The sequence below is a fragment of the Hyperoodon ampullatus genome (genome assembly GCF_949752795.1).
Source record: "Hyperoodon ampullatus genome assembly, chromosome: 9".
NCBI lineage: Eukaryota > Metazoa > Chordata > Mammalia > Artiodactyla > Ziphiidae > Hyperoodon > Hyperoodon ampullatus.
The window spans coordinates 106,404,640-106,421,406 of record NC_136922.1 but is presented as its reverse complement, the minus strand read 5'-3'; the positions used below and the strand labels follow the sequence as shown (position 1 = coordinate 106,421,406).

At 43.3% G+C, this 16,767-nt stretch overlaps 1 protein-coding gene across 1 annotated transcript in view; it reads right to left on the bottom strand.

Moving 5' to 3' along the window:
• RBM33 (RNA binding motif protein 33) overlaps window positions 1-16,767 on the bottom strand; it is a gene marked incomplete at both ends in the record, with an annotated part of 114,088 nt that overhangs the window by 33,805 nt on the left and 63,516 nt on the right. The window contains 2 exons of the mRNA XM_079711346.1: window positions 421-758; window positions 1,163-1,295. Coding sequence (XP_079567472.1) covers window positions 421-758; window positions 1,163-1,295 — 471 coding nt within the window. The remainder of the gene's footprint in view (window positions 1-420; window positions 759-1,162; window positions 1,296-16,767) is intronic.

The window sequence follows — 16,767 nt, the reverse complement described above, 5'->3', positions numbered from 1 at the left end:
GAGGGCACTCAAATCTCTCAAATAATGAGGGAGCAGCAACCCTTTTTTTCCCCACTACATATTGCAGGAACATAATTTGACAAAGAACCTTATTTCCTGTTAACCTTTTAAGAATCTTGCAATGATAAGCAAAGGTATTATCAAAACATGCCCTAATTTCATTAGCAGTGTATAGTATATCCTTTAAAAAATCTTACTACTGAATTTTTTCATTTCCCAAAAAATGACAATCACTTTCTCCATTTCTCCTATGATTAAGGAGATAAGCAATATTGTTAAGGAAGCTGTCTTTAATAAAGAGCACATTTAATTTTAATACCCTTGTTCTTTAAATAATCTCCACATCTTGTAAGACTAGAATAAAAATGTGAAAGGTTTTAACTTGAATTCTGAAACACAAAACCAGCCCCTGACGCCTACCTGAAGGTTAGGCTGTGTGTGGGCGGGCAGGAATGGCTGTCCTGGGCCGGGCAGGAAGGGCTGGCGAGGAGGGATGAACGGCCGTGCTGCTGCGGACCCTGGCTGGCTGAAGTGCAGAATCCCCACCGGCCCTGGCGGCTGGAGGGCTGGCCTCACAGGCCTCTCTCTCGGGAACACAGGCTGCTGTCCTTGCTGATTAAACGCTGGTCCAGGCTGGGTAAATGGTAAGGGACTGGGAGTGGGCACAGGGTGACCACTGCTAAGAAGCGTGGGAGGAGGTGGCGGGGGAGGGGGACTTCGCTGTTCCAGAAAGAGATGGCTCGGGAACCTCGGTTCACCTGAAACGGAAGGGCGTTGCAACGTCATTGCCCTCTGGTCACACAGAACACACACTTCACAGAAATCAGTTTTATGTACTGTCTTACTACGGACGAAAATTACAAGAGATGGCTGGGTGTGAATGTCTGAAAAGAATGAATTCTACATTTTGCCTCTTATTTCTAGATTGCTTCATTAGTCATTTTCTATAGATGAATTCCTCCTTTGTATGAGATTTTCACATTTCAGATACCAATAATGTCCAATTTTAGCATCTGAAATTACAGGCAGAAGGGCTATGGGACAAAAATCTGACACTCTTAACAAAATCTCCTATTGGGAGCTAAACACCGTTTAAAACATAAGCATGTTCAGGCACGTCGCCCCACGCGGCTTTGCTCTGTTACTCTGCGCCATCCTTTACCTCCTAAGAAGAAAGGGTCTCGCTCCTGGGGAGGCGGCGGGGCCCTCCACTGGTCCTGAAGAGGAAGCCGCGGGGGCTGGCTGAAACTGTTGGGAACAGGTCCAGGTGTGTGCTGTGGGAACTCTGGAGGGCCCTGAAGCACAGCAGGAAAACAGGGTGGAAGGCAGGAAAATAAACGGTAGTTTTCAGAAAGGTGTACATGTTTTATTTTTTTTATTTTATTTTTTTTTCGCTTTTTTTTTTTTAGAAAGGTGTACATGTTTTAAGTTTTCCTCTGCAAACGTCAAGGAACTCACCTCCTGAAGCCACCACCCCTGTATATATATACACACACACACACACACACATATATATATAACCTCATGTTACAAAATAGGTGATTCTGCCATAGTGAAACAGTCAAATGTCAAAATGCAGCATCTAAAAATTAATTCAATGTTTTAACAGCACTACAAAACCAAAAGAATATTATTTTTAAGCTTACTGAAAGCCATGCAATTACTGAGCTTCTTGCCCATTAATCCAAAAGACTAAATGTCTACTTTCAGTGTTCCTGACACTCATCTTCTCAAACATGCTATTCTTTGCTACCTTTTTCACACAACCATAAGCCACAGCTATGAAGCTGCTTTATTTCAACAGAAGAAAAAGAAACTGAATGTGTACCATAACAAAAATCAGCAATCTCTGACAAAACAGGAAAATGTGAAATGTTTAAGAAACCACATTACTACAAAAGAAATAATAGTCAGATTCCACTGGCTAAAAATTCTGAACTCTTAAAACAGATTACCATTTTTCAATAACTGCAGGTTACCAGTAGAACTCTACAAAGACAAATTAAAATTACTTCACTTTTTAGCCAATATTTTATAACTTTAAATGGAGTATAATCTATAAAAATTTTGAATCACTACGTTGTACACCTGAAACTAATATTATAAATCAACTACACCTCAATTTTGAAAAATTACTTCATTTTTCAGTTGGCCTTTCAAGCATTTATGGAGATTCTTTTAAAACACCACATTTACTTAAGAAAGCCTCACAACTTTTTTTCACTTCTTTATCCAGAAATTCATTGATTATACATACTGTATCATCAAAATAATATTCATTTAATAACAACTCATTCTTTGAAGTATTTTTCAACTTTCAAAAACCACACTTCTGGGCTTCCCTGGTGGCGCAGTGGTTGAGAGTCCGCCTGCCGGTGCAGGGGACACAGGTTCGTGCCCCGGTCCAGGAGGATCCCACATGCTGCGGAGCGGCTGGGCCCGTGAGCCATGGCCGCTGAGCCTGCGCGTCCGGAGCCTGTGCTCCGCAGCGGGAGAGGCCACAGCAGTGAGAGGCCCGCGTATCACAAAAAAAAAACCAAAAAAAACACACTTCTTTCTCATAAACTTAAAATTCTGATGACTTTTCTGTCATTTTATTACGAATTAGCTGTTCTTTCTAAATGTGACATCATATTATAACACTGAAAATGCTTCTGCAAACTACATTTGCCTTCCTTCTCTCTTTAAAGGTCTGCTCTATCCATAGTGTTGTAAGAATAATGCAAAATGAACGCAATAAACACCACAAACCCATATGACCACTGGCTATAGAACATTAACGAAATTAGATTTACACACAAATATTACATCTTCATAAAAACACATGGTACTGAAACATATGGATCAGAAAGTTGCAAAGCTTAAATTCTTGTAGGCTGTGTCTATCAGTTTAGGTGAAATCAAGGGTATTCTCACCTCACCAGTGTTTGACATCTGACATTAGGGAACATCACTTCTCACTCCAGATAAAGGCATCAATTAAGATACAATTGAAGCAAACAACATCAGAGAAATGCTGGATTTATAACTGAGAATACATACTGTATACACTCATACTAAACCATAAAGCTTTTTACCCCTAATAAATGTATATATTTTATCGCAATGTTTGAGACTTTACTAATATGATGCTTTGATATGGATATTCTTCAATATTTACTATTTTTTACTATGGTAATAATATGCTAGAAAAACACATTTCTAATAGCATCGGCTATCCTACCTACATTGGTACTGATTACATCTGCATTAAGAGTTTCAATGGATTTGCCTTCTGTCTTTCACTGCCGCGTTCTTTCCTCGTTTTAAAACTACTCTTATTTTTGTGTGAAGCCGATGAAATACGTGGTGTGCATTTGCATGGATATTTTGCCAGGTAACTTAAAAAGAACATTTATTAATAAAGTATTTCTTTATAAAATATAGCATTAGTATCCTGTGTATAGTTTTACAAGCCTTTTCCCTCATGTATACACGTATTTCAAAACTTTCTGGATGATAACAAATTAGCAATCAAGGTTCAGTCATTTTTTTGTTGTCGTTGGCCATGCCACGTGGGATCTTAGTTCCCTGACCAGGGATCGAACCCGTGCCCCCTGCAGTGGAAGCGTGGATTCTCAACCACTGGACTGCCAGGGAAGTCCCCAGTCTTTTTTTTTTTATGTTTAAACCATTTTTCTTGGAGTGGCCCAGAAAATAAAATTTAAAATTGTCTGCCCTCTGGCTTGTGGCAAGGTTTGACTGGTCACACTGCCTTCAATCCATGCAATTTGACTACATAAATTAGCAACGTTCACCTAAGTAAAACCCGGTTTCAGCTATACGGCTTGTTTCCTTAAACTAATTTGATGTATACCTGCCTGTCCCTCTTCTGGAGGGGGAACACCAAGAAGGAGTTTCAAATAGATAAATACAGAAGGGACAGATAAGATCCATTAACATCACCACAGCCTAAAACAAGCTATGGGATGTGAAAGGTAAAAGAAATCACTGAAATTTAAAATCTTTTAAAAATGAAATATATGTATTTTTCATAAGGCTTTAGCTTACAAACAGTAAAATATTAACACCTACTTGAAAGACAGAAAACATTTTCCGCCTTTAAAGTGTATTAAGAAACGATAGCTCTCTTCAACTACCTGAGCTGTGATCACTTACAAGCAGGTGTATGTTAGCCTGCATCAGGTCACTAGGGCAGGGTTTGTCTGGATACAGGTTTGGTGGGGTAGATCCCAGCCAGGGAGGGAACGGCACCACAAAGCCTCAGAAAAGCCCCTTGGGTATGGAAGTGCCCCACAGCAGGGGGACTGCTGCACCAGGAAAGGACCTCAGGCCCGTCCATGTTCTGAGAATCAGGCGGCAAGCTGAAAGACCGAGTTGTGAACCTGGGCCAGCGCTGGAGCAACCAGCAACCTGCAGGTCCGTCTGCTGAGCTGGGCACGGGGTGGCATCAGGACGGCTCCAGGCAGGACAGGGAGACCTGGGGGATGATGGCTTGGTGAAATGCAGGGGCTGGGACTCGGTGGGTGCGCTTACTTGGTGTAGTCACCTGGATTCAGTGTCAATTCTTTTGCTTCTCTGGCTGGTCTGACAGCCCTGGGGGAGCTTGGTGAGAGACTCAGGACCCACGTAAGAACCCAGGCCGGAGCCTGAACCAAGGCTCAGGTCTGGGCACCGTCAACCAGAGCGGGAGATAATCCTTTCTACTCACAAGGATTCTCAGCCTGTGTGTGTGCAAGCCCATGCTCCTGACACACTCCCACCATACAGCGGATAACGACGGCAGCAACTGGCACAGCATTCACACAAGTAACCTTGTGAAGCCAGCATGAGCATCTGCTTCACAGTAAGAAATAATGAGGACCCAGGCGTGACGGCAGCAGCTTCCCCCACCTGTGGCTCACGCACTGCCCGCCAGGCCCTGTGCAGAGCCCCTGACCACCTGAGCTCATGAACGCACAGCACAGTGACATCGGGGGGGTGGGTGTCCTACTTCACAGCCAAGGAAATCGAAACTTAGGACATTAAATAACGTGCCCAAGGTGACACCATTCTTTATTTTTATTTTTTTAATCACAATACCCAAGAAAAACAAGTTAAAATGAGGTAGGGGAAATTTCATCCCATATGGTATAAATCTTGTCAAAATGACTAAATTTGGTTGGGCTTCCCTGGTGGCACAGTGGTTGAGAGTCCGCCTGCCGATGCAGGGGACGCGGGTTCGTGACCCGGTCCAGGAAGATCCCACATGCCGCGGAGCGGCTGGGCCCGTGAGCCATGGCCGCTGAGCCTGTGCGTCCGGAGCCTGTGCTCCGCAACGGGAGAGGCCACAACAGTGAGAGGCCCGCGTACCGCAAAAAAAAAAAAAAAAAAAAAAAAAAAAGGAAGACTAAATTTGGCGATTTAAAAAACCATACTTTCCCCTGACTTAGATATGAAAATGATCGTCTAGAACATGAATTCTGGAAACCATCACGTCCCATACAAACTTCCATATACTACTGATTTCTTCAGGAAACGTTCACTCTATACTTTTGTTTCAGCCAAAACGTGAGCCCTCTCGTAAGCCCTCGTTATACAAACTTCATTTTCTCCCGTCCCTCCTTCACTCTCTCACCGACCTGTCCGTCCTGCGGCCACACTGCTTCAGGAGACCCTGCATGCACGTGGGCCCCAGCGCCCCGCTTCTCTACGGGCTGCTGAGTACTGCAGGGTAATACTCTCCATACGCTGAATCGGACTCACTCTAAGTTTCTATTTACTCTTTTTTTAAAATTTTATTTATTTATTTATTTTTGGCTGTGTTGGGTCTTCGTTGCTGCACGCTGGCTTTCTCTGGGGGCTACGCTCTTTGTTGCGCTGTGTGGGCTTCTCATTGTGGTGGCTTCTCCTGTTGCAGAGCAGACGCTCTAGGCTCGCAGGCTTCAGCAGTTGTGGCGCACGGACTCAGCAGTTGTGGCTCGCGGGCTCTAGAGCACAGGCTCAGTAGTTGTGGCGCACAGGCTTAGCTGCTCCGCGGCATGTGGGATCTTCCCGGACCAGGGCTCGAACCCGTGTCCCCTGCATTGGCAGGCAGATTCTTTTTTTGTTTTTGTTTTGTTTTGTTTTTTGGCAGGCAGATTCTTAACCACTGCGCCACCAGAGAAGCTGAGTTTCTATTTACTCTTAATGGGCCCAGCATGGTCCCTCACAGTTTCCCCTCTTCCTGGTCAGCCCTCCCACTGCCCAGGACATTCTCCCTTCTCTGACCATCTTCTAGTCCCTCAGCCTCCTGACCTACCCTCTCTCACCCTCCTACCAGGTAAGATGCTTCCTACCCACCCCCACCCCGGTCAGGTGTCCCTTCCCCTCCCCCGCCCCCACAGGGGCCAACAGTGTTCTCTGCGTTCTTGCTTCCTTTCTGTTCCCTCCACTTTCATTCAGCTACAACTACAGAGAATTTTCTGGCATGAATCATGTGTTTGTTGCTAATTTTTAACAGCAGTCTATTTGTTAGAAATTTTAATTCTCATTCTATTACTGCATTTGGTCAGATTTTTCACTTAAAAATAGGAACAGTATGCTGAATTATAACAGCACTTGAAAGTATTAAGCTACTAATTTGTTGACAAGCTTTCAATCTGAACTACAGTCAGCATACTTCAGGACTCATAAACTCAGCTGTATCAGTCACCACTGTGCTACCAAGTTGACAAAAAAGGACAGACACAGGGAGACGGTGTCAGAAAGGAGGACGGGAAGAGTAAAATGCATTTTCTGAGAAAGAGGGAAAGTCCTTTGGAGCTATTTCCACTTAGCCCTTCAGTACTGTGTTGTATGAATAGCTAGAAAGCAGCATCACTCGTTGTGGGAACTTTTACTGACTTACAAATGTTTCGCCGATTCCCGTAAGGTGTAAAGCAAAACGTAACCTCTGTCGTTCAGAACCACTGTAATCACAGGCCCCAGGCCAGCACTGCCCCTGCACTCCAGCTCGCCCACTTCCACTTCCGTCCGGTGTGGGTCACTGCAGGACACATGGGGTTTTGCACAGTACTGACATCAGCACTGCCAATACCTAGAAGGCAGAACTCAGCCCCATAAGAATGACTCCAGAACTGCTCCTTCACTCAGCTTCATGGAAGCCAGGGAGTGACAGACTCTTTGTCTTACTTCCCTGATTCTGCTCACAATTAGAAGAAGCCTGGAAAAGCTTCCTGACTTTTCTGTCTTGACTAATAAACACAGCTTTCTTCATTATTTAACATGTGAAGCCCCAATATTTATTACCACTTTTCTTAGCAGGCTCGCACCATGCTGGGAAAATACTCGGTTTCTTCTGAAATCTGTAGTTATTTGTAAATTCCATGAGTGCGTTTTAGTGCCACAAGCCTCACCCTCTGCTGGTGAATCTCTGACTGGCACTGGTCACGTGGCTGCTGCAACAGGGCTCTTTATAACCTTCTTTTCCTCCTTCCATTAGACAGTTAATTTCAAGTCCTCCCAAAGACAGGTTTTCTCATTACAGATAAGGCAAAATATAAGTGGAAAAGTAGACTGGCTTCCCTCCACCATAAGTAGAAAGTCTGCTACATTTTGATTTTTACCTTGCCACAGGCTGAGATCAGGGAAAGTATTCGCCCCTTAGCCCTTCATCCTTTTCTAAAAGGAAGTAGGGGGCTTCCCTGGTGGCACAGTGGTTAGGAATTCACCTGCCAATGCAGGGGACACGGGTTCAAGCTCTGGCCCAGGAGTATCTCACATGCCGTGGAGCAACTAAGCCCGTGCGCCGCAACTACTGGGCCTGCGCTCTAGAGCCTGCAAGCCACAACTACTGAGCCTGCGAGCCACAACTACGGAGCCCATGAGCCACAACTACTGAGCTTGCACGCCTAGAACCCGTGCTCCGCAACAAGAGAAGCCACCGCAACAAGAAGCCCGTGCACCGCAACGAAGAGTAGCTCCCGCTCGCTGCAACTAGAGAAAGCCCGTGCACAGCAACAAAGACCCAATGCAGCCAAAAATAAATTAATTTTTTTAAAAAGTTAAAAAAAAAAAAAGTAGTCACTGAGTTACAAGAATAAACTCAAAGAGAGACTGATAATTTTAAGCTGCCTGAGAACTAGGTATATTACTTCTTGGGTCTCTAAGCACTTTCAGATTTCCTGGGCGATTATATTGAATATTCCTAACTTCTAAAGACATTTTTTGGTCTTAAACTGAAAATACATTGGGATCATAAATCTTGCCCCCTCTGGAATTTTAATATTGTGATTTTCATCTTTTCCCCAAACCTTCTTCCCTTTTACTAATCATCCATGTGCTAACTGCATATACACAGGCATTCAAGTGTTAGCAATACAGAACAAAGCCCCGGAATTCTTTCTCCATCAGTAATATTTAACTAGAACTTTATTCTTACTTCCAAATGACCCTCTATTATATAACATATAGTACATTATATTGATATAATTATATTATAATATAGTTACAATTAATAAATGTATCAGCTTCTGACAATTAATGTGTTTCCTTGTAAGGTGAAAGACAAATCAGCACAGATCTCCTTCCTGTGCTCTCATTCTGAGTTCAAACCGGAAAGCCTTCACAGAACAGGTATTACCAATTCCTAGTAATTTTACCTCCTAAATCTCCCTCAAGTCCACCCCCGCCTCTCTCTACCCTTCACCCACAGAGCCATGAGGGCCGAGACCACGACTGTTTCATTCACCAGTGCATTTCCACGCTCGGCACAGAGCTTGGCACAAAGACGCCCATAACACATAAGGGATGGATGAACCGCCTGACTCTAAGGCGAGGGGAGCCAGGCCCCACACCTAATGGAGAACGCCACAGTACGCCCAGCAACCGGCCGCCCAGGAAGCACACGTTCAGGGAACGGCTGAAAGCCTCAGGAGGCAAGCAGAGGAGGGTGGACTGTGCTGACCAAGGCGCCGGCGACCAGCCCCAAGGTTCATGAGCCGAGCGGACTCAGAGCACAGACAGGGCAGCAGGACCAGAGAGCAGCCAAGACCAACAGACCCTGACCAACCTAACTGTAGGGGAGAATTTGCTGTAACTTGTCCTGGAATGATGTAATATAATTAGAGAGGAAAGGTGACATGTACCTGCAGACTCTCATCCTCAACCTATGACCACGTCCCTAATTTTAGAGAAGAGGGTTGCTCCCTGAAGAATGAAACTGAAGTGAACAGTGGGTAGGGTATACTTCCAGCACTGCTGTTAAGGAACACAGCCCAGGCCAGTGTCCCCACCTTGCCTGTAGATCCAACTGAAGAACCATACACCTGTAAGATGAATGTAGCCAATACGGCCTCATGACCTAGTTCCTGGCAGATGGCATGTGAGCAGAAGTGATGTGGGCTAGTTCCAGGCCCGGTCAGTGAAAGGCAACCTCCCGTGAATAATCTTCCCTCTTTCCCCACCTGCCAGAGGATGGAGAGAGAGGTCCCTGAGGGCCAGAGGAAGATGCCCAGAGGGTGATCTGAGTGAGAAATAGGCATCCCGTTGGCGTCGCTGTGAAGTCAGTCCACTCTGGCTGATACTCCCACGCTGGATGCTCTGGGGCCATCGCCGAGTCTCCTTCACTGGGCCAGCACCACATGCTCCAGGTGCTGCAAATGCCGTCCTTCGCCAGGGACTGCCTGACATGGCCACACACTCTGCCCTCTGCCCCAGGATGGACAACTTACGCTCCAGAGCCCTACCCTCTGGGGATCAGGCCAGGGCTGGGGGCTTTTACCTGAAACCGCATCTTACCCTGGGGGCTCCACCTCCTTCCTATCCTGCATCCCCTGTGCCCTTACCTAGCCCTGGGCACCCCAAATGTCCCTCCCGGGCCCTGCTGCTGCCCATCTAAGGCTCAACCCACACTGCCGCTGCTGCTGCCAATTCTGCTGGGAGCTCCTCTGCTATCTCCTTCAATCCTGCCAACAGCCCTACGAGGGAGCTATTGTGCTCACAGAAATCTTTTCAGCACTTAAATCACCTGCACAAAGCACAAGGTTAGAAAGCACAGGTCACCTATGTCCAGAGCACGGAACAGGGACCCACCATGCTATCTACTGCTTGCTGTGAACAAACAGCAAACGGCAGGGACTTACTTTCACATCCCCTTATCTGTCTCAGTGTCTTACAATCACATATGTATATGTAATTGCATGAGAGTGTGTGTGCGCTTTAGAGTTAAGAAAACCAGTGAAATACTAAATCCAGTCAAGTCAGACAGCCATGGACATTCCATGGCTGGCCTGAATGGCTAATACAAATTAGCAGTTCTTATCTGATCAACCTGAGAGACTGATAACGGAGGGAGGACCAGAGATGCTATCTACAGCTTAGAAAGAAATAGCTGACTCAAGCTGAGTAAACAAGGAAATTTCTGGCTTTGGAAGTTGGCTCAATAGAGTAAGAATGGAAAAAGAGGGGTTTTGTGGGCTTAACCTTGAAACTAAGTGACACTAGCAAGGTGTGGGAACCTGGGACAGCCAGGTGGAAGGCAGCGGGTGCCAGCTAAGATCATGGCAGCTGACCCGCAGGCCCCCAAGAAGCTGAAAGCCACCCTGAGGTGTACAAATGAGGGAGGCCAACACTGGCAAAGAGACAGCTTTAATGATAAATGCAGCGTATCCAACGAGGAAGAAGCCCATTTCCAGGCGGGCAAATGCCTACGTAAGAGGATTTGAAAGAAGAGGGCAGATGATACAAGATATTATTCCGAAAGAAAGACAATGGCTGATACATGAAATAAACCACAGTGACAACGGCTACTTCTCTGGCGATGTCAGACCATGCCGGACACTAGGGAGAAACCATCTGGGAAGATAAGCGGGCCCCTAGTTGCCTCCATTTGCCTCAATGGATAACAGAACTTGAGAGTCTGAATATGTAAACAAACTGAAAAATGTTCAGCTTTAAGGTCCTAGAAGCTGCTTACTGACTGTTATCAGTATTGGCTTTATGAAATAAAAATTTAACAAATAGTAGGTATCATTAAGCTCACAATACCATTTTTCCTCATTGTTTTCTGTTCTGTTTTGAACACAGATGTCACTTTCTTTTTCTCGATTTACACAACTTAAATTCTGACCACAAGTTTTAGCCACATGGAAAAGACTTCCCATTGCTTACCTAGTATAAATTCTCACTTCTTCCTTAGTAACAGAAGGACAACACTGTGCCCAGCTAGAAGACCACCAATCCCAGCCTGTGACGAGGTGAGCTGGCACAGTTGGACAGGGCCTCCGGGAAGGCTCACTAGGGGCTGCCTGACCCTCCTCCTCTTTCAGCCTGAAACTTGAGTAGGGGAAAAAAACGGATCTCTGATAACAACACAGAACTGCTCTACCCACCCAGAAGAACTTTCTTTTTTATGCAAAAAATGTGACACTCAGTTTGTTAAGTCACTGTTAACTGAGTTTTCCTCATTCACATCCTGACTGATAAACCAAGAAACCAAGTTTCTTTCATAGATACAGTGCCAAGAATCAGGCAGAACCAGTAACTTTTCCTTTAAGGGATGAAGAAACTCAGGTTTACAGAGTTAAACAATTATCCAAAGTTACACTGACTTGTGGTTTATAAATGCTCTTTCTCACCTCGTGCACTGCTTCCGCTGCGGCCAACCTGTCCTCAGGTAATGCTGAATACACGGTCGTTCCTGAGTCTGGCGTTCACTACCTAAATTCTCCTGATGCGATCATTCATGTAATAGCATCTGCCATTTCACAAGTAGAAAGGATAATAAATGACCAACTCTCTCTAGAAAATGAAGAATTATTTTAAGACTGTTAGTGAGCTGTAAATACCTCACTTAACAGAACTTTTAGGACTACCGTAATTCTGCCTTTTGAAAGAAAAAGCTACCATAATCCTTTCAAATAACTGCTCTGTTTTGCTTTTCTTTATATCCCTTTAAAAGTCCAAGGTAAGAAATTATCATTCTCCCACATATAATTCTTATACAAATTGTACTTGCTTTTTTGCATCTCTTGTTAATTATGTGATGTTATCTATGTTAATCCTATTCAGGAAGAACTGATAACTTCAGTTACAAAAAAAGAAAGATGAAAACTTTGCATAAATTGCTTAGCACAAAGTTAATCGTATAATGCAAAGAATAAAGAGGCTCTAACAGCTATTATGTGACTTATCAGCTTCCCTGAAAGGGTCAGTTGGTGTATTTTAATAAGACTAATTGAATACCTTAACAATGTCATTGCAACTTCATGAATCTTTCAATAAATTACAGCCTCCACTACAACATGTTTTCATTTATTAATCTCACTTAAACTGCAAAGAACTATATAAGAAACCAATAGACACTTGAGAATGCCTCTCAGTTAATTCTGATTAAATGATGGATTAAGTGCAAAGAATCAAGACCACTAGTGACCCCCCCCACCACGTAATTAGAATTACAGTCCGTTGTCACAATGTTAATCCTCTTATTTCAGTACTTTCCATAGGTTTTTTTCTTTCAGGTTATGCCTTGTTTGAATACCTACATTCATTTTCCTAGAAGGTACTCGTGTATTTGCAGATGCATTCTGAACATTCTGAAGCACCATATACCCAGCAGCAAGCGCTAGGTTTCGCACTGGAGGTGGTGGGGGAGAGGAGGACACCACATGGACTGAAAGATGCTATAGGGTATTTAAGGTTACTGGCTCAAGCGGTGAAGCTAGAGCAGGCACTGCAAGTTATAACACTGTTACTTTAGTACGAAATACTGTTTCTGATGAACCCACTGAAGACTGTTTACCATTTTTTCATAAATCGAACAACGTTTTATCCCTATATCTTGCCCCCCAACTCCCCTCCGGAAACAAGCTCACCCAACGTCAGGCCCTACCATGGTAAACTTCTCCACCTCAGCACTCCTGACAGCCACAATCTTACAGAGTTATGATGCATCTTACCAGATCCAATTATTTTTACCCGGTTTACTGAGGTGCATTTTAATACTCAGAGAAAAAGGGAGACGGTTCAGCACGATTAAGAGACTCAGGTCGCCTGGCTTCAAATCCCACCTCCTGCACCCAGTTATGTGAACTTGAGCGATTCCATCTTTCCAAGACTCAAAGTTTCCCTGTCTGTAAAGTGGAGAAAATGGTACCTTCATGAGGTTGTTGAACACAAGCTTTGAGCAGAATCTGTAATACTGTAACCACTCAATAATGTTCTTCATCTCCCACTGGTCGTCAACAGTATATGCTCTAGGAAGATGGTATTTCCTCATTCAATAAAGGACTACGAAAGCAAAGCAGCGGTATCAGCTCTGTCGACTGACAGCACACAGTCTGTCTCAAAATTCTCATCTGAACATACCTACTGTATGACCCACAATCCCCACTCCCAACTATTCACTGACAACTATGACCAGAAAAAATTCCAAGGTCCAAATGGTGACTGGGCAGACAAACTGGGCTACATGTGCACAATGGAATAATGCTGGTCAGTAAGAAAGGACAAACCACTGGCAGGGGGGACAAAAGGGATGATCGAGCCTCAAATACACTGTGCTGGGAGCAAGAGGCCAGGCTCGCAATGAAGCATGCCATGTGGTTCCATTTATGCGCCACAATTTGAGGAGCAGAAAGCAGATCACTGGTTGCCAGGGGCTGGGTGGGGGGAGGGGGCTGCCTACGAAGGGGCAGCACAGGAAGTCTTTTGGGGAGACGGAACTGTTCTCTATCTTAATTGTAGTGATTACACAACTGTATGTATTTGTTAAAAATCAGAGTGTACATCAAAAGGACAAAATTTTTAAAGTTTAAAGATATTCAAATCTTTTGGAAGAAGTGCTTTCAGGTGCTTTAAAATAAAATAGGGCCACTTTCAAAGTTTAAACAGAAATATGGATCTTCAAGGACTCCTGGAAAAATAAACATTAAAAAAAAAAAAACTGGTGTGCCTTGCAGGACAAATCAGTAAAAACAGGACAGAGATTTTCTTGGCATGGAAGGAGTTCTAAGACTTTGAAACTTTGTGTTATTGTCAACATTTCATTGGCTGAGTTATGAAATTACAGATGGGCAAGTCATACTCAAAGTTCAAGTCTACTATACAATGAATGGCACTATGTATCTGGGAGGATTTATGAAAGGTATTCAATTCAATGTAACAGTTTTACTTAGCCAACAATGAAACAAAATAGTGCATCACACTTTTACAATGCAGTTTTTACACTGTGACGTAATGGCTGGACTTTATGATCTCAATGAGTATTCCCTGGCCTTCGAGTTATTGGTGTGGATGCCCACTGCCCTCTCTCCACCCAACGCACACAACACTTGCTGACAGGACAGCAAGTCAAGTCAACAGGGCACTGAATTTTATAACCACCATATTTAATAGCTGTTACCACAGTGCTTAGCTGCTCCTGTTACTGCTGCAGATGGGAATGCACTGATATGATTAAATCTGATGGTATGATAATGTATGGTAATCATGATTAATCAGAAACCCACTAGCAAATGGAGGATGTTGGGTATTATGTCACCTGCATTTTAAAACGCATTCTCTTGCTGCAAGCCTGACAATGTTTGACGGGGGGAAGGACCTCCTCCCACATTCACCTGCTACTACTCAGAGATCTGATAAGAGAAAATGCCCATCATTTCTTACCCATCTTAAGTGCTAATAATTACAAGGCATTGCAGGCAAGTTGTAAAAACAGTATGGGTTCAAAAGAAAGACTTCTTTTTCCCAGACGGAATAAAGTCTGGACTCCCATCTGCAAGGGCTATAATCAGAGAGAAATGTAATTTGATGCAGCAGTCTCATCAAACATGATTTGCATGAGATGCCATATAAAATACATCCAGGAAGTGTCAATCACCACCACCTGATACCATGCATCCGCGTTACATGGAAACACAGTGCAGTCAGACCTACTTGTGAGGTGCTATAACTACACAGTAAACACAAATGGAAATCTCATTTATTGGGTCTACCTAATAAGGTAATCACTAAGAAGACTAATTTAAACTTAGTATGGTAGTCTTTTTTAAACATAATATTTAGTTTTAATTTAAACAAAGATCACTAGGAAATTATTCAGTAGCCAAATGACTCAGTATTTAACTGGCTACCCTGAAATAGCAGCATTTACCAGAAACACCAATGCAAAATGAATGACTGAATAGGTTTTAAAATAGCCTAGGTCAAGAATCTTCACAATGTGAGTTACTTGAAATTTATCTGTGTGCTTACCTGACACTGAAAACACTTAAAAATATATTATTAATCAACACTTCAGTGTTGCTTTTTCAAGTGGACAAAGTTTAAAAACAACGAACATCTCTTTGAGGACAAATACGTAACTGGATAGCCATACTTATGGATAAGAAAAGGACTTAAAACTTTAATGACAAAAACATCAGGAACAGCCTTTGTGGAAAGAGAGATCTATTAAACTAATATGTAAACAAAGAACATGGAACTGAAAACAGAATTCAAATAGACACAAAAACAGAAGCTGACTTGCAGAAAGGTAAACTAGTCTCCCCATCCTCGCTCCCTTGCAAAAACAGAAGAAAAAAGAGGGCTTCCCTGGTGGCACAGTGGTTAAGAATCCGCCTGCCAATGCAGGGGACATGGGTTCGATCCCTGGTCCGGGAAGATCCCATATGCTGTGGAGCAGCTAAGCCCGTGCGCCACAACTATCGAGCCCACGTGCCACAACTACTGAAGCCCGCACGCCTAGAGCCCATGCTCCGCAATAAGAGAAGCTGCCACAATGAGAAGCCCGCGCGCCACAACGAAGAGCAGCCCCCACTCGCCGCAACTAGAGAAAGCCGGTGCGAAGCAACGAAGACCCAATGCAGCCAAAAATAAAGAAATAAATTTATTTAAAAAAAAAAAACAAACAGACACACACACACGAGAAAACCACAACTGTCCTGTGAAATCACACTCAAAGGTTGTGGCATGAACAAAAATGCTTCAGGAGTGGACTGTGGGGAAGCAGGCGGCTAGACAGCAGGATGAGGCAGAAGAGAAGGAGCTGACATGGAGGAAGGACGAACAGTCACTCGATGGCCCCCTGACCTCCTGAGGCACGTGCTGCCTTCCTGTGCCAATCTGCTCTTTTAAGCAGTCGCTATTTCTAAGGTACATTTTACATTCAGCAGATTAATATTCTGATATGAAAATAAGTATGAAAAAGATTCATTCTCTGATATGCTTGCTATCAACTGAGATATACTTATGATTCCAAAAAAGGTTCATAACTCTGATATGAACAATTAAATTAGTCCTGGGAATAAAAGCTTAAGTGAGAAGAAAGCACTAACGGCTATATCTGTAACTAAAATTAAATACGTGAATCTAATTTTTAGAAACCTAAATTACAAAGCACTTCACTAAATTTCATAAACAAAGGAAGAAGGGGGAAAAAAATCCCATCTGGATGCAAAGACTAACATGACAAAAGAAGTGCTGGCAGTGAGCTTAAAAGCTTAAGCAGTATTTTCTAAAATGATCAAAAATAAGGAATCCTTTTCTTATGATATTTATTACTTTGACATTCAAACTTTTGTTTCAGAAACTGTTTATTCAATTCTGTAAATAAAATTCATTAAAAGGAAGTAAAAAATTAGTATTGCTACATTAAGCATAGCCTAGAATACCATATTTTGGTCTAAGATTGTGACTTTAAAAAATAACTAAATAATTCTGTAAAAAAATTATGTTTCATATTAGGTTGTCTAGAGTCCTCTGTGATTGTTTAATTAAAAAACTGGATGTGTTATCACTTAGTAC